The sequence below is a fragment of the Scomber scombrus genome, chromosome 17, assembly GCF_963691925.1.
Source record: "Scomber scombrus chromosome 17, fScoSco1.1, whole genome shotgun sequence".
Lineage (NCBI taxonomy): Eukaryota > Metazoa > Chordata > Actinopteri > Scombriformes > Scombridae > Scomber > Scomber scombrus.
In genome coordinates this window covers 18,644,022-18,657,550 of record NC_084986.1, presented here as the reverse complement: position 1 = coordinate 18,657,550, position 13,529 = coordinate 18,644,022, and the positions used below count along the sequence as shown (strand labels likewise).

At 39.2% G+C, this 13,529-nt stretch overlaps 1 protein-coding gene across 1 annotated transcript in view; it reads right to left on the bottom strand.

Annotated features, from left to right (window-relative positions):
- LOC133997968 (cysteine-rich venom protein TEL1-like) overlaps positions 1-13,529 on the bottom strand; it is a 19,637-nt gene extending 6,108 nt beyond the window's left edge. The window contains exons 1-7 of the mRNA XM_062437708.1: positions 13,451-13,529; positions 13,008-13,138; positions 12,703-12,793; positions 12,402-12,544; positions 12,130-12,221; positions 11,662-11,747; positions 11,176-11,252 (exon numbers count right to left, since the gene is read on the bottom strand). Coding sequence (XP_062293692.1) covers positions 11,176-11,252; positions 11,662-11,747; positions 12,130-12,221; positions 12,402-12,544; positions 12,703-12,793; positions 13,008-13,138; positions 13,451-13,529 — 699 coding nt within the window. The remainder of the gene's footprint in view (positions 1-11,175; positions 11,253-11,661; positions 11,748-12,129; positions 12,222-12,401; positions 12,545-12,702; positions 12,794-13,007; positions 13,139-13,450) is intronic.

The following is a 13,529-nucleotide window of genomic DNA, read 5'->3' as shown; positions in this document are numbered from 1 at the left end:
TGCTTTGCACATATTATTATCTCTGTGTGCAACTGCAGCCTTTTAAGTCCACTGACAGCAGGAGCAGGGATTGCTATGCTTAGGTTGGTCAAAGAAGTAGTCCACTTCAGACGCTCAGTAGGTAACCGCTGCTGTTCAAGCTGAAGATGAGAAGCGTGTCTGTGATGAGAAAGGATCTGGTCTCTTCATATTTCAAAGGACCCAGGCATGAGTAAATGTATGAGTCATGTGCAGTGGTGAAATCATTGTATAACTGCTGCCAATACCCTTAAATACCTACATTTGCATTAATTCTTTTCATGATCATGAGATATCTTGTGTGGATAATTTGGTTTGAGGGTAGCACGGGTAAAAACAAGTTGAAGTAAAGGAAACGTAAATGGTTAATGCTCTAGTGCAGGGGCACTCATATACAAGTCTTAGAGGTCCCCTTAATACATTTCCATCATATTATTATTATTGCATGTTTCATTGCATATCAAACACAGTAGTTGCATACCTCCTCCTGGGCAAAACAAGCACAATTTCTCAGTTCAGTCATCCTTGACTTCATATTGTTTACTATCAGCTACTCTTGAACAAGACATTTTACTTTATCAAGCGGAGTGCCTACATTCCACAACAACCTTGCTTACTACAGCAACATGTGGGCAGCTGAGTGATGACAGCTGTTGATGTGATAACAGTGGGTCACTCAAAAGTGACACAATTTATTTCCAGGTCTGTACCAAAACAAACGCTTTAATCCAGACCTATTGAGTATGTATGCTTTAGGGTCTATGAATGTCTACTATCATTTGATTATTTCTTGTGAACATTTTGGCTAGTTGAAAACGTCTGGGGTCCCAAAACATTGGGATTCATCCTCTGGGTGCCATGAATATCCTTTCATGTCTAACTGTTTTAAAATACAAGCTCATGGGCCAAAGTGTTGGTCAAACATGCAGCATGACATTGTGTTTGTGTTAGCTGATTTCTGGTTTGTAGGCAGGAGTAGTTTTGTCATTTTCAGCTTACACAGAAGTTTCAGTAACAGTTGGAAAGGCTGATGACTACACATTCATCAGGATAATGAAATAAATATGCAGATTTCTTTGTTGCTATTTTGAGTAAGTTGACTTACAACCTGTACAGCTGCACCATGAATCTATGTTGCTGTAGTTCAGTTCACATCTTCATCTTCCCACAAGAGGAAATTGTTTTTACAGCAAGGCAGCATAAAAACAGAAAACCATGAACAAAATAAAAACTCACCAAGGCAATAAACAGTAGTGTACATGCAATTCAAACAATAAGGATATATATTTAAAAGCAAAGCAAACAATAACAAGATGTGGATGCAGGTTGCTATGTAGGAAGACAACTGTTCTTAATATCGCCTACAAAGCTCTGATTAGTGTGCGGGCTGTAAGTCAGAGGTCTGGAACCAGGCTAGATATCATCCTCTGGGGACCATGCATATTCATACCAAATTTCATAACAATGTTTATGGCCTGTTGCTGTGTAGAAAAGTGAGAAACATCATATTACTCTGATGCCAGCAGGGTAAAAATATCCCCACCAGTACCACAAGATTTTTTTGTGATGTTCACTTTTTAAGACAGGCATTGTTTGCTGGACGGTCGCTGGTCTCTGCATTTCATTCCCAACTCCCCAGATGCACCACGGGGGGTGTGAACTGGAATGCAGAGGATGATAGCGCGTAGACACTCCTCCTCTTCATCCTCGGGCTACACACTCACCACACCCCCCTGAATGTACCCCACCCCTTGTTTCCTGTGGCTGGGGCTGTGGGGAACAGTTGCACACCCTGATAAGCCCACTCAGAGGAAAGCCTATGTGGACGGTTAATCAGCATGTTGGCTGCTGGCAATCAAGAACAATAACTAGCTCTCATAATGTTTATGTTGCGGTAGCCCTTTATGCTATTTAAGTTATGGACAATTATTTTCCCTGTATAGCATCCTGTAGTGTTACACAGCACTTCTGTCAGTGCTTGAGTTAATAGGCCACCCATCTGGTAGACTATTTGTAGAGTCTCACGTGAGGTGGAAAGAAACTATGGCAACAAGTAGCAAAACAGAAACCTTTAAGAATAAATTGTCAGATCCCATGAAAGTAATATTACCTTTCTGTCAGTCACACATTGCATTTTCATAACATGACCACTGAACTCCTTACAGCACCCAACGAATACTTTAAAGGCTTTGCACACAACTGCAGATGCTGATAGGCAGCGCTGTTTGAAGACGGCTGAGACCACTTCAATGTTTAACAGGTGTGCATGCTTAGGATTTTGCGCTATGCCTATCGTATTAACATGGGGTGCACAGCAGACATCAGTCAAAACAGAGTGTAGACAGAGGAGCGTGCGTACAGCATGAACACTGTGGGACAGAAACCACATGTGCATAACGTGATACAGAGAAATTGCAGTTATGTGTTTTTCCCGTGACAGCAGGAAGACATACAGTAACTGAACCTCTGAGGCCCGTCCATGCTTTTTAGGTGCATATATGGTTATTACTGGGAGGTTACTGCTAGTGCAAATCCTGGATGATTTAGATTTAAATATGCTCAGCATTCACTATCTTTTAAGTGTAACAAAGCAGCATGTCATACAGTTTGCTTGCAGCTGTGGAGTATAACGAATCAAATTAAGATGCATGACATTTTGAGCATTTACGAAACATTTAAGCAGAATAGATGTGATGTATGGTAATTAGAATGGCATACTACTGACTCTATAAAGGCCTTTTATGTCTACAAATATGTTCCTACCCATGCTTGCTGTTTACAGCAACAGTATACGCTCTACTTGAGGGAGTATGTGTAACAGGCCAGCTGTAGAGGGGCGATGAGGGGCTAGGGGCAGCTACTTTGGTTACTTTGTAGTGTCATGGGACTTCTACTATTTGCTCACACACAGAGATAAGTCTTTGCTGTACTTTGTAGTTTCCTCAATTACAAAGATAACACAAGCAAGTTCAAGTCCCAGGCTACTGCAAGTATGAAACATATGATAACACTCTCACAAATTTTAATGCTGACATTTTTTCTCAGTTTGAATTGCAGAAAAAGTGACAAAATGCATTCAAAGTTGTCAGGAGTTAGACATGAACTCATAATGTCACATTTTAACATTGAGTTTGTTTTCACTTTTAAATGTCAAACTAATTGTATGCCTTGCACAGTAACAGAATGAGTGGAGATGCGTTAAAGCACACCTCTTTCTTTTTTTTGGTTTTGATTTCCCACAGTTTTTATCCCACGGAAAAAAACTGCTATCACATTATTGTTAGATAAGCCTTTGTTTGATAGCCAGCGCTGCAGCTTCCTCTGCAGCACATCCTGATGTCATGTTGCGTTTTTTAAGACAGAGTCTCCCTGCAGTGATATGTAATTGCTTTATCTAGTGCAGGCTTCTTTAAATGAAGCCTAATTGAGGGCCTTCGCCGCACCCTTTCCTCATGTGGCTCCACGCGGCAATCAACCTGCTACGTTATCACTGCATCTTAATAAAAACTAAAATGATTGGACCACAACCCAGGACTTCCCATTGTAAAAGGAAAACGAAGGAGGGGAGGGACAGGGTAAAAAAGCAACAAAAAAACATCCTGACTTAAACAACACAGGGAGTGAGCTTTCAATGCACAGGATGTAGAGCAACTGGTGGTTTGAGGCATGACGGAGAAGTAGAAAAGGGAGGGAAAAAAGACAAAATTACTTGTCACGCAAACAACAGACCACACAACTGGGAGGAGCTTTGTGTATATGATATAATTAATGAGTCTTGTTAAACCTTTACAGTATTTAAAACATTTCAAACATTTAGAGACTGCAAAAGTGGTTGGCATCCTGCACAGACAAAGATAAGAGTCATGTAAGTTTCAGCTGAGCAATAGACTTTCTTAAAAATGTTAATTAAAAGCAATTTACTGATTATATGAAAGAATTTCCGGCAGCCACATGAAACAGAACATACAGTATGTTAAATATATCTGTTGTATGATTATACAGCTGTTTAAATGTTTCCCCACATGCTAGTTATTATAGGAGGCATGTTAATTACATAAGGGCTACCCAGATGTGCAGTATAGATTCCCTTTGCTGTATGTGGGAGAGCACGTGTTTGTTTTTCCCATGATAGTTTTACACCTCAAGCCATAAATTAGGAAACACATGGTTGATTTAAAATGTAACAAGGCACGGTAGGGTTGTACAAACCCTTGATGTAATAATATTGGCAATTTTCCTAGAAGGTATGAGGTTTGTATGTGAGTGCATGCATGCAATGTTGATATAGGGTCAGTGTTCAGATCACAAGGAGGCATGCCGAGCTTACTTACCTCATAATTTTCATCATCCAGACCTATTTTGAAGCACTAAAAAATAGCGTACCAGTGCATTTAACCAGTGGGTAAATGATAATATCCTGACCTGTGCTCAGGAGATTAAAAGGTAGTTTGGAAGATGGGATGGACCTTTTCTGAAAATCAACACAGCTACTGTAAGAACCTCCATTGTCAGGAAAGCCACAGTCTTATCATTCTGAAACATCCTGTTGAAATCTCAACTGTGCAACAGCAGGTTCCTCCCCTTCATTCAGGATTAAACTCCATTTCATAGAGAGCTATAATATACTGTCTTACATCTTCAGCTGCAGACATTACATCAGGTACAAATATGACGGAAGGGAACTTACATTATTAAGTCAGGGTTGAAGGTGGGGGCCACACTTCCAGCCAATTGGAGAAGGTGGTTATTAATAATGCCAATTTAGTATTTATTACTTCTGAATCAGTTTGCTGGGGTAAAGAGGGGAATCTGGGTTGTAAGGAAAGGTGGATTTAGAAAAAACTAATGTTGGTGAATAAAATGTCACAGATATGTTTAAAATAGACTCAGTATTTTAAAACAATTTTTTTTTTAAATGAGCCATGGGCCATGATACAGATCTTTAAATATTGGTATAATGGTGCACATTTTCACTTGCCTGCAGTAAAATATGCACATACAACAGCTGCAGTAAGTTTTGACAGAACCATAAATTACATTACAATAACACTTCATAACAACTTGTTTACCAAGTTGAGCACTCTCTGCTGTTTGTGACTATAAAGGATTCGGTGGTCAGCACAGATCTCTGATTAGGTAACTGTGGACATACCTACTATGATTCTTTATGATTCTCTCTCTGGTTTGGTCATTTATGTTCCTCATGAAAATGTGGCCTGTCATAGTGAAAATGAATAACTGCTTCCATAAGCCAGATGCATGAAAAAAATATTGTCTCACAACCATTTATCTACATTGTGACACCAGTGTGTATCCCCGTAGAAAATAATGGAAAACATATGAGGAATTTCTAGGAATAAATGCATTTTCTCTTTTGCAATCTAACCTCAATTGATTAATAAAGCTGAGATAGATGTATGAATACAAAAAGTCTACTTTGCTTTTATTGTTTTTGTGGCTCCAGGCTGGTTACACAACTTGCACTGTAGTATCATGTAATGTAATCTTGTGTTTAACATTGTGAAAAAAACATCTGAAAAGCAAATGGCCAATAAAAATGACACATTTAGCAACATTTTCATTTTAGAGTATACTCCCTGCAAGTTATTAAACTTTCTTATCAGGAAGACTTGACCTTTCAAACTATCTCCTCTCATGTCACACAACCACTGTACAAGTAATGCATCGGCTGCCACTGAAATAATGAACCGTGAGTGATTGACCCCTGCATGACCAAGCCATTCCTGAGTGAAGCTTATGGATTTGGTCCCTGCATCTGTCTGACACCAGCTAATGGTGAACAGATTTACCAGGATGAGAAAAAGGAATGTTCCCCTCCCTCTTCTGTGTAAATGTCAGGTCCGGCAAACGTCTGTGTCAGATTACTGTGGCAGCAGCGATAAGCAGATGTAAAGACCTGTGGGACTTATTTATTATTAAGGCAAAGAGTGGGAAAAATAGCCGGTCAACTGCAGTGAGAACAGCACTCTGGAGAAAATAACGCGCTCTCATGCAATATTTGTGAGAGCGTGAGGCCTCCCCAATGTGATACTACACCAGGACGGGTATACATTTCATAAATGTTTCCTAGACACTCATTTTCATGAATTTCATAAAGAAATATATTTGAGGAAATATGTGATATTAAAGATGACATGGAGGTTTGTTTAAGGCAAAGAAACTATTTATCATTCTTGAAAAAACAAAGCATTGCATGATGTTGGTTGGTTGTGTAACAGTACATCATGGCACATTATATTGTGATACAAAAATCTGAGTCCATGGGCTCATTGGGAGTGTGAGCCTTAAAGAGACAGGAGCTAAAACACAGAGGCTAAACTGAAGGGCTGCATAAAAATAATGCAAAGATATTTGAGTATAGCTCCAGATTAAAAATTAAGACATGTAAATGTACACAATAGGTTCCCCTTAACTAACTCTGATCAGTTTTGACTCTCAAGAGGAACTATTTCTTGTTTACATACATTAAATACCAGTAGGAGCTGTTAAATGTCCTCCAGTAGTACTATTGTGAACTGTCAAAGCTTTCACGGGTGTTTGTAGAATGTAAACTCCAGCCAAGTTTGGCATCTGCTGCTTATCTTTATGAGGATTCTTGTTTGGACATTTTAAACTTAACTTTAGTTTTATTTGTATAAAGAGATTCTATAACTTACATTTGCATTGGAAGTTAAGTAGAAAACTTGATTATTTTCTGTACCACCTTCAAAAAGACCCTTTATAAAGGGTTTATAATTTGTAATGAATGCTTAATACGTGATTAAATAAAGCATTGTATTACTTCTGAATAATCCATTTCACAGTTTGGACTATGGGACCAAAGCTTGAAAGGCTCTTATTAAGTTATTATAGAACGTATTCATTTATAATAATTTATTATTTGGTTTATTAACATTTGTTACAGGAAAGTATAAACAGGTGTAAAAGGATTTTTTTCATAACCTAGCAACCCAAAAATGTGATGTTTTTTGGCAAATAGCATTAGTAATAATGAATAGACCTTTAAACATATTTCTCTTTTTCCACACATTGTAGATGTATACCAGCACTCACTGACAGAGTACACATCATTACGGACAACAACAAACAAACAAAACTGGGTAGAAAGATATAAAGAATAAAAAATCTAGTCTATATATATGGTTTTAAAGAAAAGTGTGAGTTTATTTTTTATTTCAACTTTGATTTAAAAAAAAGTGAATGTCCAAAAACTCTGCATTGTGTATTTTACTAGACTTTAATAAACCGTTGACTGTATCGTTACTCCTCTATTATCCTTGAGCAAAAACAATTTGGATGTAGCTTCTTAACTGCAAATTATATCTTGACTTGACAGTTCTTGATTTTCTTTTCTTTCACAGTTGTGGTTTTGTGTGTGAAGGAATGTTTTGCTATACATTGTGTTTGGGATACACCCACTTTAACCATTTCCTCTGCTTAAGGCTTGGGACCCCTCTTCAAATGTTTGTTTAACGTACATTTACTTCTTGACTGAGAAGAGCTATCAAGCAGGCACCGGCTCGGAGAAAGAACAACACTCGCTCGCTAATGGCTGACGTGAACCAGGCCTGTTTTAGCTTAGTGTGCTGGGAGAACTCAATCTATGGCCACTGGTTGAACTCATAGCCAGCACGCTCACCCATAAAACAATAACCATGGTCACACACAACAGGCACTTAAGGAAGCACTGGGCACACAAAAGCTCCATACTGTGCACCCAATCCATAGGTTATGAGCTTTTGGGACAATATAGGGAAGTATGCGGTTACTATAGAACTAGCTACCACATACAGATTAGAAATAAAGTGTTTGCCATGGCTACAATCCTCCTTCCTTCAAGCCTTTATCGATGAAAGTGATCTGTCAGTGCTTTGGTGTGCAACTAAGGAGTTCTGTTTGCAGTGCTTCAGATGTTTCCTTGTGTGTGATGAAATCTTAATAGGCGACTTGGGGATCCTGTTAGCAAGTTTTGTTGCGCTGCATCTCAAAGCATTCAATGAAGGGAAGGAAGCAGCACAACCGTCATGCTCTGCTTTCATCAGGAGCATGTTTGAATGTTTCTGCAGCACTCAATTGGCAGGAGATGCACTTCCCATAGGTAACACTTGCTGTATGAGGCCTAGCCCTGATGTTGTTTTATAGTTTATTTCGATCATTAGTGCCCAAAGGGTTTGGATCAGACAGGAGATGTGAATTCACAATGAGTACTAGATGGTTTGGGCAATCATTGTTTGGTATTCTCATCATTTAATACTATCCAAACGCTTTCTGATTTGTTGTAATCCAGTGAAACCCTCCCATCTGGTTCTCAAGGGGTTTTAGCACAAACTTAACTATTATTTACAAATGCTAGTTGACTCATTGTCACGCGTATTTAATCTGGCTTTTAAAGTCAGTTTAGTGCAGAGAATAAAGTACAGTTTGCTGCACCGAGCCCTGAGATCTTTGGTCAGTTTTCGAGCTCTCTCTTTTTTTTTCAGCATCCTGTTTCTAGTCCACGGGGATCATGATACAGGGAGATAACAGCTCAGACTAAATGAAACATGTCTTTAGCCTGGACAGACTGATGTAACTGATCTCCGAGTGCCTTCCTGCCTTTTTTTCTCAGTATGAAAAAGTGCTTTTGTGTTTCCGCCAACTCAGTTCCTTCTCTTTTTGTCTCTTCTGTCTTTCACGCTTTCATCACTCTTGTTTCTAACATTGTTTAAGTCACAGAGATAGCAGGGGAAATGTATCATCTATACTTGATTACTTTCTCTGTGGTCAGACATGCAGAAGGTGGTCTGGTGGATTCGTAATAAGCTGTGTTAACACGGCCTGTCTGATTTTAACTCAACCTGAGAGACTGAGGAAACTACAGAACAGGGCAAATCTTGCAGCAGGTCCTTGCAGGTTTCCTGCAGTCACATTGTTGATTTATACGAGAATACATCAACTTTAACAGTGGTCATTATTTCTTCCATATTACACAATCTACTGTTCAGGAAGACCAACTGACGCCAAAGTTATAAACATTTTCTGGTCTGGGACTGAGGCTTGCTGCTGGAGTTGATAAGCCCCACAGGATGGCACAGCCGGGCTTATCGAGCTCGGCCAAGCCAGAGGACCTCTGATATCACTGGACACACTGGCAGAGGAAAGACCCCATCTCCCCTCCGCTGGGGGAATAACACTCCACCTCCCCTGACCACTCACTTCAGGTGGTTCTCTTATCTGTCAATTTATTCAACCCCATGGGGATTGCAGATAATGACGGAGCAAAAACGAGTTTTGTTTTCTTTACCTCTGTTATATTTGTATGTACTCCCATGTGTGATGGTATGAAGAGTGAGCCTTTTCTGGCATGTGCACAAGGTTACAGAAAGTTTATTTTCAATGAAAGCAGGTTGTTATCACATGAAAATGGGACTAATTTCAACACAATAGTAGTGTGTGTAACAATGTGCCAATAGGAAATCTATGTGGAAGTGTGAGCGGATCATTTTATGAGCCAAAATGAAAACAACCTCTACTGTGAAAGTAGAGTGGAAACACACAATGGTTTAAACAAATAAATAAATATTCATATGCAGCCTGGAGGAATTCCAACTAGCTGAGCCTGTAGATCTATCTGTGCTTCTCAAATGTAGACTGTGTGAGGCTACAAACATGGCCTTATTTGAACCAGGAGCCTGCGGTGCAGCCAGAACATGTGTGGTCAACCCTTGAGGGGAGGCACACTCACAACCTCAGGTGTGGAAGAGGTTTTCTTTAATATAAACAAACAATTAAAGTATGTCATTGAGAAAAGCTGCAGCCTGACATGATGAAGGGCATACCACCAATGATGACAATTTAAACACATTTCTGGAAGCCCAAAGGAAGAATAAGAGTTGAAGTTGAAGTAAAAGTCCTGGAATCAAAATCTTTCTTAGGTCAAAGCAATAGTATTATCATCATAATTTACTTACACTAACAAAACTTAAGGTACTAAATAGCCCCTTTCATAGTATTATACATATTCATATATATATCACTGATGCATTAATATTGGAGTGCCTTTTTTAAATTGTCATTAGTCAAGGTAAAGCTTATTTTAACTACTTTATCAAGTGTTTGGTTGCTTAATCTACAAAAACCTCAATCTCATAATGACATTTCTGTCAATAATTGAATCCTTAAACACATTTGTGGCAGAGCAGTATGAATATCTGAACTTTTAATATATACCAAGTTTTCCAGAAATGAGTTTTTGTTTCTGTTATCAAAAGAGGGGCATTGTCACTGCACAACAATGATGAAAAAGTTTAGAACATTCTTGACAAGTTTACATGGATAACAGGATGTTTTTCCTTCACTTTTCATAATTAGTGTTTCCGTCTAAATGGGAAGTCATGTATTTCATTGGAAACCTATTTCAAGGTCAGACTGCCGTCATATTGAAAAGGAAATTACCTTTTAATCTCCCTTTGGAGTCCTGGCAGCTTGGATTATTGCATATAACATCATAGACTATTTCCAAAATGTACTTTCAAGTCTTATCAGTGTGACATTTTGAAATGAAAGGGTGTTTTAATTGTCCTCACTCATTAATCAGTTGAAATATGAAGTCAGGATTCTGAAATCTTGAATATATTCCATACAGACAAAAGGACTAGATTTTATCAGCACTCGTTTTGTTAATAGTAGCCCTGGCCAGCAGGTGTGGCCTCAAACTGGGGATGTTCTTTGGCTCAGGTTTGGGGAAACTCTGTGGAATTACCTTTTCCTCTCTGCTTCTGCCAAGCCCACCCTGTCAACTGTGCTCTCCTTCCTCTTTGGGAGTTTACAACTTACATACTCTACAGCCAAAAGGCACCTGCCCCTGCAGGGAGTGTTTGTACAGGCAGTGCGCCAAAGTAAATTTCCTCTTTAATCTTTACTGATTACTGAACAGATCAAGCAGCCTGAAGTGTTAAACTAGAGAGAAGCACTTATTTCCTAACTGCAGAAAGGGGTCACATTTTGGGAGGTGGGTTTCAGGTGAGTAAGACAAGGACACAGAGATTGATGCTGCAGATCTTTATTGAAACTGACTGATGAGTCAGAGCCTATGTGGAAAGGCATTTAAAAAATCTGAGAGCTGCACTTGCAGGAGGCACGACACCAAGAGCCAACATCTCTGTTGCTGCAGCCCCACTGCTGCTTCAGCTCTGGACAGTTATTGTACTTATCAATGTAGGGACAGGGGTTGGCTGAGAAAGAAAGACACAGAGAGAGAGAGATGAGAGATGAATGATATGCCATTTAAACTGGAGTGAAGGTCCTACAAATTGACTTCTGGAAGAAGTTCTGGAGGAATAAATAATCTCACATGTTTTTTCTTTCCATCTGTGCTTGGAGAAACAGTGATGGCTCTATTCACTGAGATTAAACTAATGTAGTTATAACTCGCATAAAATTTTATAAGTTTGACTTGAAGTTATTTTATTATGTAATATTAGGTCACTACTACATATTCGATGTGTATTCTATATATTTCACTTGGACTGATGCATTTTTCCACAGTGGAAAAACTAACCTATAAAATTTAATTAAAAAGAACACAAAAAAAAAAACTGGATGAGAGGATTACATCTTGCAGCACCAATATTTGCTACTTACTGCACAGTTTGTTGTCGCAGGCGTTGGGGCAGTCACCACAGGGGCGTCCTCTCTTGTAGGGGCGAGTCATTTGGCCAGAATTACCACTGAAATGTAGGACAGAATATCAAATATTAACAGCATAAAGACTCACGCAGGATATCAGCCCAAACATGTCACAGATATGCTCAGAGAGGAAAAGCACTTTTGAATGACTATTTAATGACCGCTGAGTGAGGTGTATGAGGATAAATTACATGCAAATTGCAGTTTTCTCCTCACTACAGCAGGCATCTCTTATGTTGCATCCATTTTTGCATTCATCTTACAAGAATTACAGGTAAACCACAAAATACTTCAAATGATGTTTTCAGCATTATTTGCATTAGATTAGCTTAATCAACATATAAAAATCATCTAGGCATTCAGAAAATGTGCTAGACTTGCAATTTTAATGGAAAAATCATGAAAAAAAAGTTAAGTGCTTACGGTGGGCAGTACTGGCAGACGTAGAAGTACATTCTGGCGCTGCGGCAGTACTTCATGGCACAGCCAACCACGTTAGACCTGTACCAAACCACCTGAGCAGAGAAAAAAACATCAAATGTGAAATTATCAGGCTAGTGGCATTAATGTGTGTATCACCATGTGTTTTTAATTTATTTTTTAAGCGGTTAAAATTGTTTTATGAATAGAAATGACATATGATGTATGTACACAAATTGTGATTAGAACTACAGTGTTGTGGGATAAAAGGGCACCTGTGTGTAGTGTCCGATATCTTTTCCGTTCACAGATCCCACTCCGTATCTGAAGTCGTTCACCTCATCATACCAGGACTGGATGGCGTTGCTCCAGCTGTTCTTCCAGCTGGACATGTACAGGTTTTCTCCACAGCCACTAGCTGCAGTCAAAGAGGAGGAGAAAGGGTGTGTAAGAGAGAGACTCCATAAATAAATATCACTCACTGGCTGGCTATGTCATCCATCTCTGACACGATGGTATCGCCTCCCTGACCACTGCCACATGAAAACATGAAAATGAGAGTAAGGAGTAACTTACTGCTGATCTTTCTGGAACTTTTAGGACTGTGGTCCATGGCGCAGCTATTTGCCCATTTCCGAGCATTGGCTGCAGCCTCATTGCTCCAGGACTGTGGGGAGCAGAGGATAGAATGGCTGTAAAATCAGCATATGTAGACCAACTATATACATTATATGATCTCAGCGCTGGAACATCAACAGCAATATCACATCAAGGACAAATAAGCAGAATAAAGGAACAGTTCAGAATCTTTTCACACAGGCCCAGTGAAGTTTGTTGTGCTTTCGAGACTATGAGATGCACTTAATACACCAGAATTTTACCATTTTCAACATGTTGCTAGCAGTAGGCCGAACACCTCTCCTCAGCTCATTATGTTTGTTCACAATCTCATTAGCGTCTGAGGAGGAGGAAGAGGAAGAGCCAGAACCAGAGGAGGAGCCACGGCTGCTAGCTGAATAAGAAAGGAAAGCATAGATATAGGAGATACTGGCAAGTTTCGGAAAACAGTAGAGGCTAATGAGTCTGAATGAACATATTGAGGATGAATAATAATTACAAACACTTACAGAAAAACCAACCCTGCATCAGGTTTGATGTACAGAAAAGAGAAAGAAAATACAGGTTAACATTTTGCACGTTAAAACCAGAAATTAACATTGTTTAATGAGAAAAAAAAAAGATTTTACAAATAACAAAACAAACTCACTTCATGAATACATCTCAAAAATTTGACTGCGCATCTCAGAAGACATGTCTTTTATACTTACGTTGGCACCGGGAGGCAGCTGAAGAGCAGCAAAGAGGAACAAGGCACACAGGAAGGTGAAAGTGTAGGTAGCCAT